At 55.9% G+C, this 22,133-nt stretch overlaps 9 protein-coding genes across 9 annotated transcripts; 2 read left to right on the forward strand and 7 right to left on the reverse strand.

The window, feature by feature from the left end:
• Nucleotides 1–575: 575 nt before the first annotated feature.
• F5144DRAFT_609114 (uncharacterized protein) lies at nt 576–1,281 on the reverse strand (the record flags this gene model as incomplete). Its single annotated transcript, XM_066791616.1, has 3 exons — nt 1,089–1,281; nt 882–1,031; nt 576–818 (listed from the first exon to the last, which is right to left on the reverse strand). Exons 1-3 carry the CDS (start codon nt 1,146–1,148, stop codon nt 576–578), a joined length of 453 nt encoding a protein of 150 aa, XP_066649636.1. The 5' UTR covers nt 1,149–1,281.
• Nucleotides 1,282–1,479: 198 nt separating this feature from the next.
• Nucleotides 1,480–3,652, reverse strand: F5144DRAFT_639250 (uncharacterized protein; the record flags this gene model as incomplete). The annotated part of the gene is made up of 3 exons (XM_066792707.1): nt 1,480–2,361; nt 2,433–3,451; nt 3,543–3,652. The coding sequence occupies 3 exons, from the start codon at nt 3,650–3,652 to the stop codon at nt 1,640–1,642; spliced, it is 1,851 nt and encodes a 616-aa protein (XP_066649637.1). The 3' UTR covers nt 1,480–1,639.
• A 1,441-nt stretch (nt 3,653–5,093) lies between these two features.
• Nucleotides 5,094–5,990, forward strand: F5144DRAFT_479869 (concanavalin A-like lectin/glucanase domain-containing protein; the record flags this gene model as incomplete). The annotated part of the gene is made up of 2 exons (XM_066785195.1): nt 5,094–5,639; nt 5,820–5,990. The coding sequence occupies 2 exons, from the start codon at nt 5,094–5,096 to the stop codon at nt 5,988–5,990; spliced, it is 717 nt and encodes a 238-aa protein (XP_066649638.1).
• Nucleotides 5,991–6,217: 227 nt separating this feature from the next.
• Nucleotides 6,218–7,087, reverse strand: F5144DRAFT_544273 (uncharacterized protein; the record flags this gene model as incomplete). Its single annotated transcript, XM_066787289.1, has 2 exons — nt 6,218–6,475; nt 6,575–7,087. The coding sequence occupies 2 exons, from the start codon at nt 7,085–7,087 to the stop codon at nt 6,218–6,220; spliced, it is 771 nt and encodes a 256-aa protein (XP_066649639.1).
• A 492-nt stretch (nt 7,088–7,579) lies between these two features.
• On the reverse strand, nt 7,580–8,874 carry F5144DRAFT_598737 (chaperonin 10-like protein; the record flags this gene model as incomplete). Its single annotated transcript, XM_066790970.1, has 3 exons — nt 7,580–7,729; nt 7,780–8,579; nt 8,682–8,874. 3 exons carry the CDS (start codon nt 8,872–8,874, stop codon nt 7,580–7,582), a joined length of 1,143 nt encoding a protein of 380 aa, XP_066649640.1.
• Nucleotides 8,875–10,020: 1,146 nt separating this feature from the next.
• F5144DRAFT_477934 (cytochrome P450) lies at nt 10,021–11,702 on the reverse strand (the record flags this gene model as incomplete). Its single annotated transcript, XM_066785075.1, has 2 exons — nt 10,021–11,511; nt 11,568–11,702. The coding sequence occupies 2 exons, from the start codon at nt 11,700–11,702 to the stop codon at nt 10,021–10,023; spliced, it is 1,626 nt and encodes a 541-aa protein (XP_066649641.1).
• Nucleotides 11,703–12,212: 510 nt separating this feature from the next.
• On the reverse strand, nt 12,213–14,739 carry F5144DRAFT_589584 (uncharacterized protein; the record flags this gene model as incomplete). The annotated part of the gene is made up of 5 exons (XM_066790058.1): nt 12,213–12,649; nt 12,714–13,009; nt 13,072–13,178; nt 13,316–13,506; nt 13,563–14,739. 5 exons carry the CDS (start codon nt 14,737–14,739, stop codon nt 12,213–12,215), a joined length of 2,208 nt encoding a protein of 735 aa, XP_066649642.1.
• A 1,128-nt stretch (nt 14,740–15,867) lies between these two features.
• Nucleotides 15,868–20,023, reverse strand: F5144DRAFT_589585 (uncharacterized protein; the record flags this gene model as incomplete). The annotated part of the gene is made up of 6 exons (XM_066790059.1): nt 15,868–16,002; nt 16,101–17,216; nt 17,256–17,296; nt 17,426–17,489; nt 18,147–18,210; nt 19,920–20,023. 6 exons carry the CDS (start codon nt 20,021–20,023, stop codon nt 15,868–15,870), a joined length of 1,524 nt encoding a protein of 507 aa, XP_066649643.1.
• A 72-nt stretch (nt 20,024–20,095) lies between these two features.
• On the forward strand, nt 20,096–21,976 carry F5144DRAFT_544277 (uncharacterized protein; the record flags this gene model as incomplete). The annotated part of the gene is made up of 2 exons (XM_066787290.1): nt 20,096–21,818; nt 21,894–21,976. The coding sequence occupies 2 exons, from the start codon at nt 20,096–20,098 to the stop codon at nt 21,974–21,976; spliced, it is 1,806 nt and encodes a 601-aa protein (XP_066649644.1).
• Between the last annotated feature and the right edge of the window lie 157 nt (nt 21,977–22,133).

Genomic DNA, 22,133 nt, shown 5'->3' on the forward strand with positions numbered 1-22,133 from the left:
TCAGTGTCCCGGAGGAAGTAGGGCAACGCAAGATGATATTAAGCCTCTAGTGATCCATTCACCTCCTCTGATTTCCAAACTCGAAATTGACCCACGTACCATCTCTGTCAATACTCTCCGATCAATAATTTGCATCTTCCAGACAAGCATCGGGATTTGGCCCGGAACCCGGCGCGGAATTGTATTCGGCCTAATCGATGCCGGGAACGGAATTGAATTCCGTCTCTCGGCCCCACTTCCACGCCGGGCCGGGTCAACCACTGTCGGAGTTGAGGCCGAGGACCTATCTAGGGAGCCAGGTCTGTACCTGTATGCAAGATTGAGGAATTGTCCGAACAGCCGTAAGAGCCGTTATTTGCCCCCTTTTCAGCCTGAAGCTGTTCTGTAGGGATTCGCACCAATGCCGTTGTTGCTGGCTGCACCTGGTAGCAGACATCCTGTGTTTTACCATAACTCGAAAGTGTTCGCTGTTTGTATCTTCAATTTCAAGTTCTATTATTATTTGCTAGCACCTTCAATGATATTACCACGACCACAAGCAGACCACACTTTACAGAACCAACGGCCACAAATTACTACAACGACTCAACCCTCGCCTTAAGCTGCTCAGTGAACTTGGTCATGGCTTCCCTCGCATCCTTGCCATGGCCTTCATTCTTCTTAAACAAGAATGCTAACAGGCCCTTGATATCCTCGTTTTGCATCAAAGTCGTACCACCAGGTATTGTCTCGCTCTTTTTCAAGAAGAAGCGACGGTGACCAACAAGAAGAATGATACCGAATCTACCACGCCACTCGAAGTTGATCGGAGTGTTTTCCTGTTGGGTATGGGTTAGTATTTGGAATCAAGGGTTGACGCAAGGCACATGAAGCTTGCATACCAGGACTTTGGGTTTGACTACGGTGCCTTTGAAGTCACTGCGCAGTCTGTCGCCGTGCTGAAGCTCCAGCCCAAGCTTGTGGTTTGGAGAAGCGACGGTCATTGAGAGACCGATGGTGAGCCATTCCGGCCAGTGGCCAAAGTCCAGCAACTATGTGTCATTAGAGGCAAACGTAGTGCATGACCGGAGAGTTCAAGGCGAACGTACCACCTCACGGACCTTCTCGGGAGATCCGTTTATCTCGATCTGGGCGGAAATGTGCACCATTTTGGCTTGAAGGACGTTTCTTAGGCAGGTTGAGGAAGATCGGAAGTGCAAGACGGAGATTCCCTAAATATGTATAACATCCTCCTTTGTTGACGTTTACGTGCTTACAAACATCCCGAAATATGTGTCCGGCGGCCATGTTTAACACCGTTCGAGGCCCCGAGACTGAATTCCGTTTCCGAGAACGGAATTGAACCGAGATAACTATTGAGATAGGGGGTCGGGTTCTTTTGGACGGGGGGTTGAGAAGCACTGGCACAAGGGCGGTCAGACTTTGAGCCGTCCTGGACTCGCTTTCCGTGTCAAAGGGCGGAAGTCAAGGGTAAAGGAGCCCAGCGTGGAGTTGGATCAGCCCGAAAGGTTGCCCGCTCCAATATGCTAATGGAAGTATCCTGGCTGGCTTTCCTTTAATTTATCTATAGTTTCAGAGGTTGACGAAGTTCCGTGTACGGTTTCCTCCCCCCAACAATAGGGAGACCAAATCCCGTCACTCAAGAGTCAACCCGATCCCAAATCTGATCCAGCCAAAACCTCGAATTCCGAAAGTACCCCTTCTGCGGCGCCAACACCATCCCCTCCTCCTGCGTGCCACCAACATCAGCACCATCACTACCATCCCGCCCAGCCCCAGCACCCCCAGCCTTCCCCCGTCCCGTCCTCTCCCTCAAAACCCTCTCCCTAAACCCCCTAAGCCCCAAAACCAACTTTATAAACGTCCCCTCATCAGCAACACCACCCACCCCCCCAGAAACAACCTCCCCCGCCTCCCTCGCCATCACCTCTAACCTCCCCACAACCTCGTCTAACAACACCACCAAATCCACAACCTCCCTTGCGGCGCCATCGGGCCAACGCACGTCAGGTGCCTCGAAGCGGTGCAGCGCGGTAATGCAGCGGGTTAGCTGTGCCCATTGGGGGAAGGAGATGCCGCGGAAGGGGGGAGGGTTAGTGGGAGTGGTGGTGGTGGGAGTGGTGAGACTGGTCGGACTGGAGGTGGGGAGAGAGAGGAGGGCGGCGGTGGTAGATTGGATTGCCAGGAGCGCGTTCCAGAGGTGGGTTAGGTTCGGTGGAGGCGTCGTGGTAGTGGTGGTAGGCTGGACGCTTGGGGGAGGACAAGCGGTCACTGGCGCTGGGAGGGGAGCGGTGGCATCGAGGGCTTCGTGGATGGCGAGTTCGGTGTGGTGGAGGTGGGATGCGAGGGGGGAGCCGGTTTCTGAGGGGGTGGGTTGTTAATTGGCTTAAAGGGAATCGCTGGAGGGGTTGGAAGGCTTAAGGGAAACCTACCCTGGTGCTGCTCGGCTGCTGGGCGAAGCTCCTCGAACTTTATCAGGAGTATCTCCGCCGCGTTATGGTCTTGTTTATGGCCCTGGTCAAGCATTTGGGCGGCGCGATCTTTGAGGAGCTGTAGGCGAACCTGCACAGCCAAGACGTGGTCGCCCTGAGAATCGGTGTCACTGATGGCGACAAGTGCGCGCTCCAGCTGCGGTGTCCAGCGCAGGGCGTCTAGCTGGCCATAATAGGCCGATACCGCGGCGCTGAGCAGAAAACAAGCCAAGAGGGCACGGTGGTATTCTAGGCCATACTCCTCCAGCGTGTGTCCGCGGCTGTGTCCGACGCCGGCCAGGTTGACGTCAGAGCTCAGTAGCCCAAGCAGGTCAGCGTCCGAGGGGGTATGCGCCATATGCAGCCCCATCTCACCAATGAGAGACATAGCCAGCATGGTCAAACGAATACTGAGGGAATGGTCCCACCCCCAGGCAATATAGATCAAGACGCCGAGCAACAAGTCCAATGTACTCTCCACAGGGTCCGACAGCGGACCGTTCCGGTGCTGCGGATAAAAGGCCATCTCGTGAAAAACGCGTTTCAACTCAGCCGCACGAGCACGCCTCTCGCGGGCTGTCGATGATGCCACGCACCTAATGGCTTGGGATAGGAACGGGCGGCGGAGATGTAGTTGCTGAGCGGTCATATGAGCTGGGAGGTGGACGAAGGGGAAATGGGGAAGCATAAGTGAGCGAAACGTGTTGAGGCATGTTCCCGGTGACGATCCCAAAGGTTCCGGTGTTATTGAGTCGGAAGTCCCGGGGGACCCCATGGCAAAGAATGGGTGCAGGGCGTTTTCGAAATTTTCGGGGTCTTCTAAACCGACAGAAACCTGAACCCGGGGCCGTGGTTCGGTTGTCGTGTTACCCTTGCTGTTGCTTCGGCTCGTAATTTGACCGTCTAATTCCGGCCCGTGATGGAGCGTGCGGCGGCGAACCTGGTTGGAAGGGACGCAATGTTTCTTGAGGCGGTAGCATCTGTACGGAAAGGTCGCATTTCAGCACCTACTACCCAATGTCCCAGAGTCTGAACGTCGTGACCTAAGTAGCTTTTGCAGAGCTTACCTACCTCTCACAACCATCGCCATCTTGGCGTGGGATGCATCGACACTTGCCTTTAAAGCAGCTCATACACGCGTGCCCGTAAGGAGCCGAGTGGCTCACCACCCGCTTCTCCATAATAATGGCGACCAAGAACCTGGTATGGTCGGGCCCCAGAAAAAAACTCAAAAGAAGTGATGTTAAGCGGGAAAAAGATCAGAATCATCGACCTTCAAGAGTTCCCAGCAAACGACAGCAATCTGTAGGGGTTAGGTTCGGCAACTTCGCAGCCCTGTTGTGAATTCGGCCCCCAGATACTCCGGAACGATGTTCAGCTCCGGGATTCGGAAATCCGACGGGCCTTCGCTGCTTCTCCTGTATTCGTCAGCAGCCCCAACCTCCGGTGTATTAAACCCCTGCCACAACAACAAAGGATTCTGGATAACTTCTGTGTGCAATAAAGCTTTTCTCCATGAACATTTACAGTCATTTTTCTTTTGCTGAGATAGTATAGTTGTCTAGATAGTTCCAGTTAAAAAAAGAGACCCCCCTGTGCTTGCCACCCGTGCTCTTGACCACTTTTTTCTTGATTGTCTTCTTTTCGCTCTGGGCATGTAATCATGCGCACAGATTATTACACGACAAGGTAGGTAGCTACGCCCATACCACCTAGGGTATACTATCAGTAACTGTTTGTCGGTTGGACACTACTCGCCGACGTCTTCTTCTAACATTTCCTCGATCGACACCCCCTACTTCCTCTTGTACTGTACGTGGCCTCATCATCTGTCACTCGGGAGAGAACACTATTTCCACTCTTTTCTGTCTCCCGCAAAACATCCAAGACCTAGGTCCCCCGTATCCTCTTCGCCTCCTATAAGCTGGTTTGCACTTAATTTTACGTAACATACATGTACCTGCCCATTGCACATTGGCACTCCGCCCCTTGCTCTGCCTTTTTACGGTACATACAGCGCGTTATGACCTTTACCTTTGGCGAGCTGTCACTGGATCTAGAGTTACACCACAACAGGGCAAGGGAGGACAACAGCCGACTGAACATCAAATCCCGACTTTTCGGCTTTCCCCAGACCTCTCCAACTCCCACGCTATATCTAGGTACTTTATCCGGAGGCTTTTCATCTGTGATTTGGGCCTTTGAGCCGAGAATAGTAACTGAAGCCAGCCCAATCGGATAGTTTAGCCGCTGGTAAAATAGTGAAGGTCGCCCATTGTTCAACTCCCGAGACCGCGCTCTGACCGCTCAACATGATCGCTCTAGGAGTCGGAATGGCGAATTATGGCCCAGGGAAGAATTAGGTCCCACGATTGGATGCGGATAGAAATTACTTTCTTGGGAGGCTATAAGTGACTCGATAATGCAGCTGTCACTGGAGCGCTAATTCGCAAAATACTTCGTGGGTCGCACGCGGATGAAGGGATCATTCACATCCATGAAGCCCATCAACCTAGCGGCGAAAGAGTAAATGATAAGAGAAGAGCAAAGTCTGCCGTAATTCACTACTTCCGTTACGTCTAACTCCCACAGCCATTTTTCAGGCATACATTCACCGTCATAATGCTCAAGTCCCTCGTACTCACCGCGGTCCTCGCGGCCGCCGTGCCCCTGGACGAACAGCTCTTTGGAAAGTCGTTCGACCTGGGTAGCAAGATCAACCCTACGGGCCAGGGCAGCCAGGGAATAGCAGCAGGATCACCCGAAGGAAACGGCTTCCACAGCGGCTACTTCTATTCCTTCTGGTCCGACGGCCGCGGTAGCGTCACCTACAACAACCTCGCCAACGGAAGTTACAACAGCCAGTGGAACAACGTCGGCAACTGGGTTGGCGGAAAGGGCTGGAACCCCGGCGGAGCGAAGACGGTGCACTACAACGGCACGTGGAACGCGGCCAACGTCAACTCGTACCTTGCCCTTTACGGCTGGACCAAGGATCCGCTGATCGAGTACTACATCGTCGAGAGCTATGGCTCGTACAATCCAAGCAGCGGGGCCCAACGAAGGGGCACCATCCAGAGCGATGGCGGCACCTACGATATCTACCAGACCCAGCGTGTCAACCAGCCTTCGATCGTGGGGAGGGCTACATTTATGCAGTTCTGGTCCGTCCGTCAGGGCAAGCGTGTCGGCGGCCAGATCAGCACTGGCGCTGTGAGCAGCAACTTTCACTTTGTTTCACCCCTTCGAGCCCTTGTTTCCATTCGCACCCCCTAGACCACGCCTTTGCTTTCAAGGTCAAAACATAGCCCCATGAAATAAATCGTAGCTGACATTTTTGGGACTTAGCACTTCGATGCCTGGACAAAGAGCGGTCTGAAGCTGGGTTCGCACGACTACATGATCCTCGCCACCGAAGGATACCAGAGCAGTGGGTCGTCGAGCATTACGGTGGGCGAGGTCGGAGTAGAAGGCGTACCGTACCCGGATGAGCCCGACTCGGTAAGGCCAAACAACTAAGGACGCTCCGTCGCCCAACTGTAGGTGCCAAAATGGGGTCTAGGAGATGAAGGGTTGTTTCTTTCGCCTTTCGCCTTGGCTTTACTCCTAGATACCTAGGTAACTTAGTTTGCTCAATTCATCAAGGAGCAGCTTGCGAAGAGAAATACAAAAAAAGAGGGAATCACCAAAAGATAATCTACCTCACGCACCTAACCGCCTCCCCCCCTTCCACTCCCCCCTTCTTCTCACTTCTCCTCCAAGCTCTCCACCTCCACCTCTAACGCCCAAAAGTCTATCGGCGCCCCACGCCCCTCACGATCGCCATCCAGCGAGCACCACTCAGCCGCGTACAGCACATCGCACCATATCGGCGCGATCATCGTGTTGCAAATGACATGCCGCGCCACCGCTGTGCTGCTACCACAAACTAACCGTCTCGACGGGCCGTCTGGGAGGCTGCCCTTGGCGGTCACACGGTAGCTGCGTCCCCAAATAGGGGTTAGCTGGTATTTTGCTAGTGATCGGGAAACAGAAAGAAGGGCGGGGGATTACCGAGGTTCTGGATCGGTGCTCGAGTCGTTGCAATGCTAGGTTTGGTTGACCGCGAGGTAGCCTGTCGTGCGGTTGAGCTGGACGTAGGTTTCGACGGGGAACGGCGGGAGGGCGTTGGATTCCGGGGAGGTGCAATGCCACCACTTGTCGGTCGCGTTGTCGAGGATGGGGTCGTCGAAGGCGCAGGCCGTGGTGAAGTTACCGCGTTCGTTGCGCAGCTCGATCTCGAGCGTGCGTTTGTAGGGGGAGAGCCGGCCGTTCCAGTCGACGGCGGCGGGGTAGTTGTCAAAGCCACGTTCCGTGGCCTGGTACAAGAACCTGGTCAATGTCCAGATCCTTTGGAAAGAATCCTCGAGGTTGGGGAGACAGCTATGGTTGATCTCGGGAGGCCTGGCGAGGCTTCTGCTGACAGATACAGGAACATACCCGGTGCCAACATCGTTTTTTATAAATGGATTAAGGAAGTCATCAACATGAGAGCTACCTGGCTGGTCCGCTAACACCCCGGGGACCACGATCAAGGTGAAGATACATGCACGCTTAACCAAGACATGGGTCTTCATGGTAGCGGTATCACTGACCAGACATCATACAACAGCAGAGGGGGAACATATCACTCATCTTGGCGATGTTCCGTCGCTTAAATGTGAAATTATTACCACATGGAACGCAGGCGCCACGTCCACGGAAGGCTTGCCGGGTTGTGGCCCCGGCCGGGGCGATCACCCCGCCTTCATCGTTCCAATATCTCTAATACTACCCCAGGAAGTACATGTTAATTGCTTTAAAGTGAGGGGTCCAAAGCGTCGTTACATATGCTATTTAGCCCTCACCTCACCCTGCACATCTCACCTTATGAATAGTATGTACTTTACACTGAAGCCCGGGTCCTGTTTCACCACTGCGTCGAGCAAGGCTGATTAGCTCATATCGTAACCCCGGTTCAGGAGCCCAGCACCTTAATACCATAGACAAGCTCGGACGGTATCCCCCCCCTGTTCTTGGGATGAATACGAATTTTGTAGAACCGTCGTTTCCATTAACCTTTGTTGAGTCTATGGCTTCCATCTGAGAACAGCCTTGATGACCTTCCCGGAATGGGTATCTTCTATGGCCTTCTCGTGGTCTTCAAAGTCGTAGTAGCGGACAAATTCCTCCAGAGGAAACTGCCCCTTCTTGTGTACGTCCATCAGGTAGGGAATGAACTGTCAAAGTCAACATGTTGAGCAACCATAAACAACCGGAAGCAACTCACCTTTTCCGGTAAGCTATCCCCCTCCACACATCCAACATACTCCTTTCCGTATGTTAGATGCTCCATCACATCCACGCTCACACACTTCCCAAACCCGGGCGCCCCAACCGTCGCCCCCCGTCCTCTCGTCCCCAACGAGTCTATCATCGTCCGGATCACCGCCGGCACCCCCGTACAATCCACCGCATAGTCTACCCCAAGTGGCGGGCAGATCTCCCTCATCCTCCCAACGACATCCTTCTCCGACCCCAACACCGCATGCGTCGCCCCCAGCTTCATAGCCAACTCCAACCTCGACTGCTGCAAATCCACCGCCACCACCACCCCAGCCCCCGCAATCTTTGCCGCCGCCATCACCGCCGCCATCCCAACCGACCCCACCCCAAACACAGCCACCGAACTCCCCGGCTTGACCCCCAGCGAGTTCAGGATCGCCCCGGCGCCCGTCTGCATGCCACACCCCAGCGGCGCATACAACGCCAGATCCGTCTCCAGCGGCACCCTCACCACCGTCGACCGATGCGCCAGCGTGTGCCTCGCAAAGGAGGACTGCCCGAAGAAGGCGCTGAACAAACCTTTCCCGGTCTTCCCCTCACCTCCACCCGACGCGGCTGCAAAAAGCGAGGGCGTGCCATCAGGCCGGCGGCCGCCAAAGTTGCGCGCGTTGAAGCCGTGGCAGTAGGCCGGGTGGCCCGAGGTGCAGGCCGCGCAGGTCTCGCAGTGCGAGAAGGAGAGGAGGACTTTGTCGCCTGCGCTGACGTGCTGCACGGCGGATCCGGCGGCGAGGACGACGCCGGCGCCTGTGGGGTCCGGATGGGGGGTTAGTTACTCGCTTGCTATGGGGTAGGGTAAGGGGTTGGGGTGGGGGTGCTAAGGTCGGTGAGGTGTTGTGTCACACGCACCTTCGTGGCCGAGCACGGCGTTGGGTTCACAGGGGAGCACACCGGTTGCGAAGGACAGGTCGGTGTGGCAGAGCCCTGAGGCGTGGATCTCGACCAACACTTCATCCGGTTGCATTTCGTTGAGTTGGACTTCCCGCAGCTCGAACTTGCCGTTGAGCTCAGGCACGACGAGGGCGGTTGTGGTGCGTGTCATGATGGCTGTCGGTAGGGGGCTTGGGATTCCTGGCTCGGGGGCTTGACTGTTCTTCGCTGTAAGAACTTTAACAGGTACATTCGGCTAGACCAGTTGCACTGTACAAGCGTCACGGGCACCTGGAGGGCTTTGGAGTCTTCTGGCGGTGTAATTAGAGTATCTAAGTCGAGAGGCAAGCACAGGCCCAGCACTATCATCATCCCCTGACGCTAACGATATGCGGCCCACCCTTTCCCATATTCCATGCCGTCCTCGTAGCCGAGTGGACACGGGGTTCGTCTCTACTCTGGTCGGCTCTGGAGTATGGCAGTTTCAGTTTGGGCAATGCGGTTCCCCAAATTGTCGATCGGAGGGCGGAGTGGTGGTGGGAGATGTGGGAGACGCGGGAGATGTGGGAGGGTGGATATGGTAGGAGGACGATGTGGGATGATGTGGGAGGATAGTGTGGGAGGAATGTCACGCGTCCGGTCCCTCGGGTCCATCTGCCAGGCCATTACCCCACGGGGCTCCATTCTCGGCTATCTGGGTTCATCTTGTGGGTAAGATCAAGGCAGGGGATTGTGGGGACGTTGAACGCCATTCGGGTCGAGCAGATGTCCGGGGGCCCTTTTGGTGGCTGAGGGTGGCACTGTCGGGCCAAAAAAAGGACAAACTCCAAAAAAAAGTATGACAAAACGATTGGAAAACAGGAGGCGAAGGGCAACTTAGTATTTTAGAACCAAGAAAAAAAAAACACCTAGAAAAACAATAACCAATGTGGAAATGCTTGGAAAAGGAAACTTGAAGATTCGAAACCAAGCAAAGGAAATGTAAGTCGAGGGAAAGGAGCCTTTTCAGTAGACCTTTGGATAACCTTTAATTTCTTCTACAATTCGAGCATTGACACTTGGATTCCGACTTCATTCACCGTTGCGGGCGTTGAGATAGGATTATTTGTAAAGCTGTTCAAATTCGAACTATAAGTGGGTAACGATGCTGTCAACATCTCCCAAACTATCTTGCATGACTTGTAGCAACTCAAACATGGTATCATCCTCTTGCCCCCCCACTCCTCCAATCCCCAGCCTAAGCGATGTTGGTAAACAAGAACAAAACATTACTTGATAACCGCCCCTAACCACGCCCCCTAACCCCACAACCCCAACCCTACCCCTTCCTCGCCCGCCCCTCCCCCAAAGGCGACACCCTCCACTGCTTCGTAACCGGATCCAGACAGTCCCTCTCGGCCGCCAGCCACTCCTCCACGACCATCTGCCTTCTCGCCTCCGACCGCGGCGTAATCGCCACCGGAAACTCCACCGGCTGGCACACAAACCCCTGCGTGAGCTTCTCCTGGTCCGGCAGCACCACCTTGCCCGTCACGGGATCCGTGGCAGGCTTGATATCCAGCGCCCACAGCATGCGCGCCACGCCCAGAAACAAACTGCGCTCCGCGACATGAATGCCCGGGCAGATGCGGCGGCCGGCGCCAAAGGTGAACTGGTCGCGCTTCGCGGCGTCCGGGTTGGCGGCGGCGTCGGCCAGGCTCTGGCGGTCGTCGCGGTAGCGGTCCGGGTCGAAGCGGCGCGGGTCCGGGTGGCGGGCCGGGTCCATGTTGATGGCCCAGACATTGTTGACGACGCCGGCGTTTTTGGGGATGAGGTGGCCGTCGTACCAGTCGTCTTGGGTGGCGGCGTGGGGGACGGCGCCCATGATGGTGGTGGGCATCCAGCGCAGGGATTCCTTGACGATGCCGCGGATGTATTGGAGGTTGGGCTCGTCGTCCATGGTGGGCATGCGCGTGGGGCCGACGACGCGGTCGATCTCGGCTTGGGCCTTTTGCTGGACCTCCGGGTAGAGGACCATGGCTTGGACGAAGGCGTAGAGCGTGCTGGAGGTGGTGTCGGACCCCGCTTCGAGGAGCGTGCCCGTGATGTAGCAGGCTTGGTCGTCTGAGAAGCCTTCTGTCTTTTGGGCGCCGACGAGGTCCTCGCTGAAGCAGCGCATGATGGTGCCCGCCTTGGTCTCCTCCTTGGCCTTGAGCCAGTGTCCGAGGTACAAGGCCTTCTCCTTCCTGTGCAGCTCCTTCGCCTTGGCGCGGACTGGCAGCAGGAAGTCGGGGAGGTAGCGGAGCCAGGGGAAGAAGTCGACGAGGGCAGCCAACCCGGTTTGGTTGAGCTCGGCAAACTCGGAGAAGCCTTCGAAGAGCTGCATCATCTTCTCGTCCTCGTACGCCGACGACCGCCAGCCAAAGACCATGGTAGTCGTCAACGAGTTGGTGTACCGGCGGATGTTGTACATGCAACGCTCGGGTTGTGTGATCATCTCGTACAGCATCTGCTTGTTCTCGAGTAATTGGTACGGAACGTAGGACTTAGCAGCCGAGATGTTGAGTAGTGTGTGGACCAGCTTCCGGCACATGCGCCACCTCGCATCGTATCCCATCATGAGGACACGGAGGTCCCCGCTGCACAGCGTCTGCCCGATGTACATCTCTTGCCGGTGGGAGTACATATTGCTCTTCTTGTCTAGCAGGTCTTTGACGGCCTTGTCGCTCGAGAGGACGATGAGTGTTTTAGTGCCGAGGATCAGGCTGTAGACAGGGCCATACTCGCGCGCCCATTTCTCGAACTGAAGGTGCGCATCGCGTGTGGGCATCTACAAAGTATCAGTACCGGGCTTGAACAACGACTCAACTCCTGGAGTAGGCATACTTGATGAAGGTTCCCGATAATGGGCAGTGTCGGTGGGCCAGGGGGTAGGCTTTTAGGCCTCCTGCCGGAGAGCAAAAGCCTAATGACGATTGCCACCGCCACAAGGACGGGAAACGCAGTTGTAAGCAGAGCCATGACAAGCGAGTTAAGGGTGTTCGTCTCTTCTGCACTTGGCGTGTTCGTCCGAAGACACAGCCCGGGGGGCTTGACTCTGAAGTACTCATCTCAACTTCATCAACACTAGGCCTTGCCGGATTAGCACAACACGGCCTCCATGTCGCCGTATGCCACCGCTGTTGCCCACGGCGCCCATCGGGGTCGGACCAATGTGGGATTTCCGGGGCCGGCAGAGGTGGGATTTGAGGTGCATTAGTGGGAACGAGCGGAATGGTTTGGATGGGTCGGACCCGAAGATGGGAGCCAGAGGGGGTGGGCGGAGTTGCGGAGTGGGTGTGGGAGGTTGTCGTTGGGGATTCTCAGCTCCCCCAAAAAGGATACTCCTCCCATTTTGTCCAGTGGGGTAACCATGTGCTAGTAGTCCACTTCCTCTGACCTCCCCGGATTCGCAACGCGTCACGTCTCGCGGAGCGGTGGAGTTCAAATTGTCCAACATCACCCGACCGACCTGCCTGTCCTTAACCGGGATCACCCAATGTTGAACTTCTGAAAGCCGTTGATGAGGTCATTGACCTGGCGCATGCTCGTCTGGTCATACTTCTCGAGGATCGGCTCGGCGGACCTGGCTTTGCCACGAGCGTTCGTCGAAGTTGGAAAGGGACCCGACAGGTTGCCATTTGCCGAGGACATATCCGTGGATGTCACCGCCGTCGCTGATAGGCGATCCGTGAGGAGACTCCCAAGCAACCAGTACTCGGGCGACGAGCGGAAGAAACCTATACGCTTCCACATCAAGGCCGGCGCTGGGCAGTCTTCCTGCAGTAAACCGTGCGGGGAGAGGGCTGACGGCACCTCGGCGTACCTTTCCCAGATCCCGATCCAATTTCGCAGCCCGTTGCGGATGGGGACCAGCTGACCTTCCACCGCAAATAGGTTTTGATGTTGAAAGATCATGTAGTGGATCGCTAGAAGAAGATCAACTCGTCAGCACACGCGACAAGATGAACCGGACGGTTGGGCCTAGCTCACCGGACACCATTGCGAACAAGTTTAGCGGGCCAAGTTGAGAGTACTGTTGTTGCAATTCTGGCGACATGACGTCGATACACAGGTTTTCGATAGCGTCACGAAGAAGCAGGGTGCAAAACGGGCTAGTCGACGGCATCCAGCGGTAGATCTGACCGATACAGTCATCCGCCGTTTCCGCCTGGAAGCAGGCCTCGGGACTCGCCATGTCCATCTTCATCTCCTTGATAACCATCCGATGGGGGAGATTATTGAAGATGACGAAGGCGGTATCGAGGAGGAAGATCCATGTGAAAATGCTGCTATGGAGTCAGTGGTAACGTTGCACAGGGTCCGCGCGACGACACGACAAAGGACGCACCGAATCAATTCCTCTCTCATGACGAATTCAAACCAGATGAATTCGTGCTTGGGCTGTGCGCTATAGTCCATGTGTCGGGCCGTGTCGATACCAAGGTCTCGAGCGGTCTGGGCACGGTTGAGTAAACGCATTCAAAACTCCTTATTCCGCGGGAGCGCCTTACTGATACCACAGTGCTAAAACGGTGTCGTCTGATGCGCCGTTTGCTTGGGTCCGTACCCTCCCAGTTTTGGTAAAGACACACATGATAGGCCGCTTGTAGGGCCTGGAGTTTTAGTCGGTTGTCGGGAGTGTAGACTGGCATGTCGATGTCGCTCACGGCGGGGGGTTCCATATCGCTACAGAAGTCGTCGTCGGTAAAGACCATCTCCTCGACACAGTTGAACCACATTCTGGCATCATCGTTGTCCGCAGGATCGGGGGATACACAGGCTCCTACCGTTCTTGTCAGAACGGACGTCAACACGACTGGAATGCCTCAGATCGCTTACCAATCAGAGCCATGGTGGCCAGCAGAATCGGTTTGGTGGCCGTCGGGTTAAAGGTAGGTCGATGAAGGAAATTGACGTTAGGATGCCAAACAGACCAGTACAGCTCGATGAACTTGCCAACCCGAGGAGGTGAGAAGAACTGCAAACACTGTTGTTCTAGGGCTGTTGACCAGTCCAGCGTAATAGTGCTATTGTTTGGCTTCACCCTTACGACGTTTTTCAAGAGCAGAACCACCTGCTGCAGATTGATAACGATAGGGTTGTGCAGCCAGAGGGACCATGAAGACAGGCCGCTGCTTACCGGCCCAACATTGGAGACGAACCCCGAAACTTGCGAAGTGGGTTCTTCGAGTGGTAAAGTTGACGGTGGAACAATGCTGAAGGGATCGAGTGGCTGCTGTTGGAGATAGGACGGATGGAACGCAGCGACAATCTGTTGGCGCTGGGCAAGAGTGGCACACTCAAACGACGAGACTAGACCAGTCCTGCTCGTGAAGTCACTCAAGAAATGGAACGAGTAGCCACGGTAGCGTGAACTAAGGGAATCATTAGGGGGCTTATGGAAGAGGTCCGGCTCGACGGCAAGGGACGCCGTTGTCCCGGTTGATTGCGAGGGGCTGACGTCAAACCAACTGTCCGGGATCTGGAACTGCGAGACTGCCTCCTGGATTAGTGTGTCGAGGTCGTCAAACGGCACATGGTCGAAGGTGGAGTCGGCGAGAACAGACTCCTCGCTCGGCGCTTGGTCGGTTTGAGGGACATCGGGGTTGGCGGTAGATTCGTCGAGGTGGTTGTGGTTAGATGGATCATCGATAACGGGGGCAACTGCGGACTGGGATGATGCCGAGGGGGCCGAAGGGGCCGACGGCGGGATTGAATAGTGGCATACGACCGATCGTCGCTGGCAATTGAAACAGGGCTGGGTTGAGTTGCAAGCCTTCTTCTGGCGGACGCAACGATCGCAAGCGCGGCGGCGGCTGGATGATGGGGTTGATGGGCCGTCACAGGTCTGGAGATGACGCTTCAACACGTCGGACCTCTGAAATGAGGCACCGCACACAATACAGCGATGCGGACGTTCCCTCGTGTGCGAGCTGCGATGCCTTTGCAAATGCTCGCGTCTCTTGTATGTCTTGGAGCAGACTGGGCAGCGGTGGATTCCCAGGGCATCGGCCATGGCTGACGTCAAACCAAAGCATCCACCATGGGTGGTACTCTTAAGTGTTGTTTTGATGAAAGCGCCAAATGGAACTAAGCTTCCGATCCCCGACATCAAATGCTGTGTCTGGGTCCAGAACGCCGCCGCTCGGGCCATGCAAATTGCGGGGAAGCGAGCAGCATTGGATGAGATTTTCGCATCGCACAACAGGGCACTTGCCGAAAGGAAGCTAGACTGCACTCGAATGGGGGGCGATTTTCAAGGTCGAGAAAACTGTGGGGAAATCATTGTTCCTGTTTGTTTCGCAGACTCGAACAACTCGATTTGTGGTCGTGGTCCAAACAATATGTGGGGGGAGCAGTACATACGATCAATTGTTAAAGAACAATCATCGTACATCTTCTTCCGGCCCGCAAACTTCCTCGACGAGTCCCTTGTGCAACAACAAGACTGAGTTCGGTCACACTTCGCCGGAATTTTCGAACCGTTTTTTTTTTCGTCACCAGCAGCCGGGTACCAAACCCTGGCTGCATGCACTGATAACTGCCCGGGCTCGGCGGCTAAAAGCTGCCGAACTCGAAAGCACAATAAGAAACCAAGATAACACAGATAGAGTCGAAGATGTCAAGAGAAAAAAAAGTAAAACTGACTACAAAGACAAGGTACATGAAGCTACTCTCACTGCAATTTTCAATTCAATTTATCCTTCCACTTCTCCAGTACACGGGACCTCGACCCAGGACTGGAGTCTTGCCACTCTTGTGGGCAAAGTCCTGAGTACATTACCTTAGGTAACTATTATAATCTTTGAATCCCACCGAAACAATGAACTCAAACTACGGTATTTCAAGTTCCCACACCCAACCCGAGTCACCGTCGGGGCGCGATTCATACACCGGCAACCCCGGAATATCCTCGCCCTCGCCCTCGATCAGCGGGCCCCATGTTAACAAAATCCCGGCTTCCGCAAACACATCCCGTAGCTCCGTCCTCATCTTCTTTCCCAAGAATCGCTCCACTTCATCTTCAGCGTCTTCAGGGACGGTTATCTCAACATCACCACAACCAACCGTAACCGACCTCAACCGCGGCAAGCACCGGGGAGCGTCCCGGGCCAGGCCTCTCAAGTCCCCTTCAAAGTCCCGATCAACCTGCGAAATACACAACTCCACAAGCGACGGCGGCAGAAACCCAGCCAGCCCCCCCGCCAGCGGCGGCACCGTATCCCCAGAAATGCCGTACCCGTAAACCGCCTCCAGCGAAATCGACAACCCCTCCAGCCTTCCCAGCCCCCCCAGCGACCCCACAGCCACACCCGACAACTCCGACTCCAACTCCAACTCCGACGCCCACTGCAACTCCCGCGGCGAGGCCGGCACCCTCAGCACCAAGCGCCGGAGCGTCTCCCGCGCGGGCTCCAAGCACCCCGCCAAGCCCCAATAATACTCCTGCTCCCGCCCATAGTCCTCATCCCACGTCTCGGTGTAGCGCAGCTCACGCAGGGCGGGGGCGCCGCGCACAAAGTCAGCCAGCGCGGCGAGGCCGAGGTCGTGCAGCGCGGCGTTTTGCAGGGCGGGGAACACGAGTGGTGGCGGGCGGGGGTCGCCGGCGGTGGTGCTGGCAGTAGTGCTCGGGCTTGCGCTCGCTGCTGTAACAGCAGTGAAGGGCGCGACGCCGGAGAGGCGGTCCGGGGCGGGCGGGACGCGCATGTCGTTGTTGCGCACGTCGATGGCGTGTAGGGTGCGTAGGTTGGGGGCGAGGGCGAGGAGGGGCCCCGCGTGGGTGTAGTGGCCGCCGTTGTCGTGGGAGAGGAGGGCGATGGTGGTGAGAGCGGGGAGGGCGGTGCCGCCGTAGGAGAGGAGCAGGTTGCCGGTGGAGGGCGAGAAGTTGCCGAGGAGGAGGAGGGTGCTGACGCGCGGGCAGAGCAGGATGGCGAGTTGTTCGAGTGTGTGGTGCACGTAGCTGATGGTGATGTGGTCTTCGGGGTCGGGCTTCTCGCGCACCCAGCGCATGTACCCCGGATGGAAGACGTTGTAGGCGACGAGGCCGAGGTCGGTGCTGGCCTTGCGGATGGCCGGCGAGATGTCGTCTTCTGGCCCCTTGTTCCAGACGAGAGCTTCGTCGACGTAGTGGTGAAGGGTGATCAGCTGTAAGGACCGAACACATTTGGCGAGGTCGGGGCGGAGGATGATAGAGCGGAGGAAGAAGGGGAGCAGGTCGTTGGAGTGGGGCCAGGTTTCAAGTTCACGGCTGTAGAGATACCCGGGTCTTGTCGGAAGGTCGCGATAGTACCAGGGGAGGTTGCCGGTGGCGTAGTAGTGAAAGACAAATGGCTGCGCGACGGCGCATACCGACTTGGACACCCGGCAGAGACGCGCCAGAGACGCCTTGTCCGACACCACATCCTCCATGTCGGCATTAGGGAAGTAACATGGCGCTTGGCAATGGAAGCAGAGAAAACCACAAACGCGCTCCAAGAGCTCGACAGGTAGGTGCTGCATGATGCTAGTTGTGCGGTGGTTGGATTGTTAAACGATATATGCCTTCGTCGATAGATTGCAAGAGGAAGTTAATACTGAGGCATTCAACGCATGGTCTGGGCCAATGTCTAAGAACTGAGCCCAGCTGAAAGCCCAAACCTTCCCGCCCTACCAACGGTTGTCTTGGCGGGTGTTCATTATTGAATTTCACAGGGGCTGAGTACATACTTGGTAGCGTTGCATCCTGGTTGTATGTGACTTGCCGCATTGTCTTATCGAGTACCTACTCTGCCACTTGCATACAAACCTCCTGGTTGCGGTACACGGATTATGAAGACTGGACACAATGCGTCTTAGCTTACATGCGCGAAAGCTGGTCTGTTTGGCCAGAAGATACATCACAACTAGCCTAGGTAGGTAGTATTGAAACTCAAAACGCAGAGGCTGCCTGGAGCCTCCCAGAACCAATACGAAGTGCTAAAAAAAAAAACCATCGCCACGGGATGGGCGTCCCGGCGAGAATGCGGTCTGCTCGATACGGGTGCCTCCGCGACGGGTATCTCATTTTTGAATTTGCCCCATTAAGGTCATTGAAATGGAGGCTGCGGCAAGTACATCTCGGACTTGTTCTTCTCGGCCGGCCGGCATCAAGAACCAATCCTTCGAGTGGTGTTCCGGATCTGTGTAGTCTTCGTGATCCAAGTGGCTGAGTCGGACCGAACGCCCCAAGTCGGCCATATCGACGACAACCAATTTGCGGACATCGGGGTTGACGATGGTCTCGGTGGCACGGCCGGGATAGGTGAAATGTGCGGCATTCTGTCAGCGTTGGGGAGAGGGGCACGCCTGGAGAGTGGCAGTGCGTGCATGAATAAAACCAAGGTCACAGAGCTCGACAGGGAGGCACGTCATCAAGGATTGTGGTGGGTTATTAAATGCACGTACGGAGTTTGGATATCGATGATGAAGAATGGCGGGTTCGATGGGAATGGGGAATGAGGGGGAAGCCCTGGACCGTCAATAACTCAGGTGGGTTTCTTGCAGCATGAAAGTGAGTCGCCAACAAACGGTATACTACAGGGGTTAGGGTTTATTTGTTCTTACCTTTTTTTTTATTTTTATGTTAGGGGGGATGAAGTTTGCCCCGGAAAAGAGCGAACTGATCCATTTCAACAAGGGACGACGGCAGTGGACAAACCAGCTGGAACTCACTAACCCAGGGGGAGGCACCAGCCCCGTCAGACCGAAGGAGTCTGCCAGGTTCCTGGGAGTCTGGCTGGACCGGAAGCTCAACTGGAAAGCCCACCTTGCGGCGGTGGAGAAGAAGCTGAGGACCCAGAGCTATGCCCTGTCGAGGCTAGCGGCATCGACGTGGGGACTGGGGCTAGCCAAAGCGCGAGAGGTGTACACAAAGTGCATCCGGTCAGCGCTGGCCTATGGCGCATCGTCGTTCCACATTCCCACGGATGTGGGAGGCGAACCGGTGAAGAAAGGCATCACCAAGGCCCTCGGGAAGGCCCAGAACAAGAGCCTGAGGATTGTGGCGGGAGCCTTTAAGTCTACCCCCATCCGTAACCTCGAGACAGAGACGTGGGTACCACCGTTGGACTTATACCTAAACAAACGGCTTGCAGATTTCGAAAACCGACTCCAACAACCCGATCTGGACGACGGCCAAGGCGGCAAAAAGACGGCGGGGAGCGTTATCCTTACCGCCTGCCGCAAGATACAGCAGAGACTCAGCTCGAGGAGGGGCAACAGGGGCCGACCGCGAACCTTGAGACCTCAAGGGCCCACGGCGGTAGAGAGAGCCGCGGGCACGATCATGCGCTGGACGGGGGGAACCATAGACACGGACAAGGCAGTAGAAGAGGCCTGGAGAGCGAGGTGGTTAAAGAAACGGGACGGCAGAGCAATCACCAGGCCGGCGGACGACTTTGACCATCAGCGGGAGACGCTATTCCGGAACGAAACCCTAAGGAGGCATGACGGTCTCAGCAAGGCGAAAAGCTCACTGCTCATTCAAATCCGGACGGGAGCAATAGGCCTACGGGACTACTTGTTTACACGGGAAGTCCCGGAGGTTCTGACGCCTGCCTGCGAGTGTGGCGAGGGACGAGAGACTGCCGAACACCTGGTAGTGTGGTGTTTGGCCCCCACCGTTGACTCGAAGATGGGAGAGAACTGGAATTCGGACACGACGGGACTTTTACTCAGTTCTACACGGTATCAATCCCACGACTGCACGGCTTGCGAGGAGGATCCTCGACTGGCTGATGGACTCGGGGAGGCTGCCGATGTACAGCTTGGCCAGGAGGCTCGAGCTGGAAACGGCGGCCTGAAGCGCCCCCGTTCGGAGGCCAGGAGGCCTCCTCTCTTTGTATACGTAGACTCACCAGAACGCATCGTTCCTTGCTTGTTGGTAGGGGTTTTTCACCCGGCCCGGGAGGGCACGGTTTTCCTGTACACTAAATAGCAGAGGGTCCGGCACGCCCTAGGGCATAGCGGAGTATGAATAATATATATATATATTTTTATGTTAGGCCGTGCCTTCTCTCGATTTGAAATGTTCCAAAACAAAACACAATCTTATCACATTTCTCTCCTCCGATGATGTTGCAAGATGCTGGCTGCAGTTGGTCCCCCAACCATCTCTTGGCTTGCATTCAGCCAACCAGCAACCAGCAACCAGCAACCAGCGTGGCTCGAGGAAAAAACGGACATGATGGCCCGTTGCTGCCTGCGCAAGCATCTGTTGATTGGTTCCCAACTTCCCCCCTCACAAAAAGACGCCCGTCGTGGCAGCAGTCAAAAACGGACATGGGAGCCAACAATTGAACTTGAACTTCTACCTACCTTACTGAATGTTCCCATACCCAAAAAACCCAAGTACCATGGCGACATACTCATACTCAACCCACCATGATCTGCCCGGTCTTCTTCGTCTCTCCCCCGAAATCCGGCACCGCATCTACCATCTGGTTGGGAGCCACCGCCAGGCCTCTTTTTCTAGTGGCCGCTCCATACCAGACCCGTTTGACTTGTGCGGACCGTATGGCTTGTGGGAACCGTACCACCGCAAGTCTCCCGAGTCGTCCAGTGTTCCCCCCGTCGGCTTCTACGGCCTTCTGCTCTCCTGCCGCACCATCTACTCTGAAACTTCAGCTCTGTTGTATTCCTCCAACGAGTTCTTCTGTCACTACGAGGCCCTCCATTCCCTGTCACCCTTGCGAGACCTGAGACCCGAATCCATCGCATCCTTGACCAGCCTCAAAATCATTCTCAACCAGGTGTCCTGTCACACCCGGGATGCCGTTGGGAGGGGTCGGGGCGGGTGTTGTACTGAGCCACGCCCATACGAAATCTACCACGAAAGTCGAGATCTGAAATGTGAGCAGGACTGCAGATACTCCGGTCACGGCGATGGAGGAGAGAGGCACGATCCGCCGCTCCGGCGGTCCCACCCTTCCACGAAGCCTATGCTAGCAGAATGGTACAAAACAGCTGCTCACCTGGGCCGGTTCATTACCCCGGGGCGGCTTGAGCTCTCATTTGTGTGCGACATATACGGCCGGGACACTGAGCTGGCCATCATGGTGCTCGACGCGTTTCGCCATTTCCCTCCGTTGAAGAATTGTCACATTAGACTATCCAAAACCCCAAATCCCATGCTTCGCAATCTTGCTCGGGATGCGGTTTTGAGGTGTCGCGGCCTACAACCAAGCTTGTCACTGCCGCCTCTTCCCCGTCCTGTGTCCCCGGTCAGTGGTCTGGCTGGGCTACCACGCGAGCTGCGTCTGCGCATTCTAGAATACACAGACCTCGTCACGCCGCTAAAAGAAGTCCTGTGGACCGTTTCTCATGGCAAATACGTGGCATGTCAGCCCTATTGTCCGCTTTGGGAGGGGAGGGGAAATCATGACTGGGAGCCCGGAATTCACCACGGCTGCCAGTTCAACCACTGTTCGGAGAGGCCGTATGGGGATACTGACACCTACATTGGATGCTATTGCCAACTCGCGCATGCTGCCGCTTCGTCTACCTGTAGGTGCTGGACGCCACCCACCTCGCTGTTCCTCGTCAGCCGCGCCATGCGTCAGGACGCGAACGTGGTCTTCTTTTCTCAGAATCGGTTTGCCGTCGTCGATGGCCCATGGCTAAGCATGTTCGGGCCGTCACGTCAGAGTGGCTACGACCAAACCCACCGGTTAGCCGTCAGCCGGTTCCTCCGGGACGTTGTGCCGGTGGACTGCCTTGGCTACTTGCGCTTCGTGGAGATGGTGTTTCCCCCTTACATCGGCGGCCAATGGCCGCTAAAAGGGGACGCCGTGTATAAGGAGTGGGCGGAAACCATTGCCCAGGTCAAGGACAAGCTCAATCTGCCGGCTCTCACGATGCGTATCGTGGCTGCCTTCCATTCGGATGAGGAAGACTACTCAGTCGCACGCTTGACAGAGGCCGAGGCAAAGCAAGCCCTAGAGGGGTACTTTCATGTCATGCGGCCTCTGACCCGATTGGGGGGCTATGGCGGCCTAGCTGGATTTTATGCCCGCCTAACATGGCCCTGGCGACGAACAGAAGCGACTATGGAGAAAATCAGGCGTTGGGATTGGGATCGTGAGCGTGGGATGAATGATTGGATGGTGGGTAGGGAATCTTGGTTGAAGGAACAAGCCGAGCGACTTGTGCTAGGAGGCCGATATGACCACGCCCGTTCGAAAGCCAAGGAGCCTAGGAAATGCGCCTGGCAGTCGATCTTTGTGCGGGATTGCTAGATGACACACCCGGGAACACACCCCTTTTCCCTCCAAACAGCTTAGGTAGCCAAGACACTCGGCGGTTGTGGGATCGACAAATGGTAACTGCGGTGAAGAGAGACGCTGGCTTCGGACTATCCACGTCTGCTACGGTACGGAGCTGCCCAAAGACTCT

This window comes from Chaetomium tenue, assembly GCF_020726465.1.
Source record: "Chaetomium tenue strain MPI-SDFR-AT-0079 chromosome Unknown F5144scaffold_1, whole genome shotgun sequence".
Lineage (NCBI taxonomy): Eukaryota > Fungi > Ascomycota > Sordariomycetes > Sordariales > Chaetomiaceae > Chaetomium > Chaetomium tenue.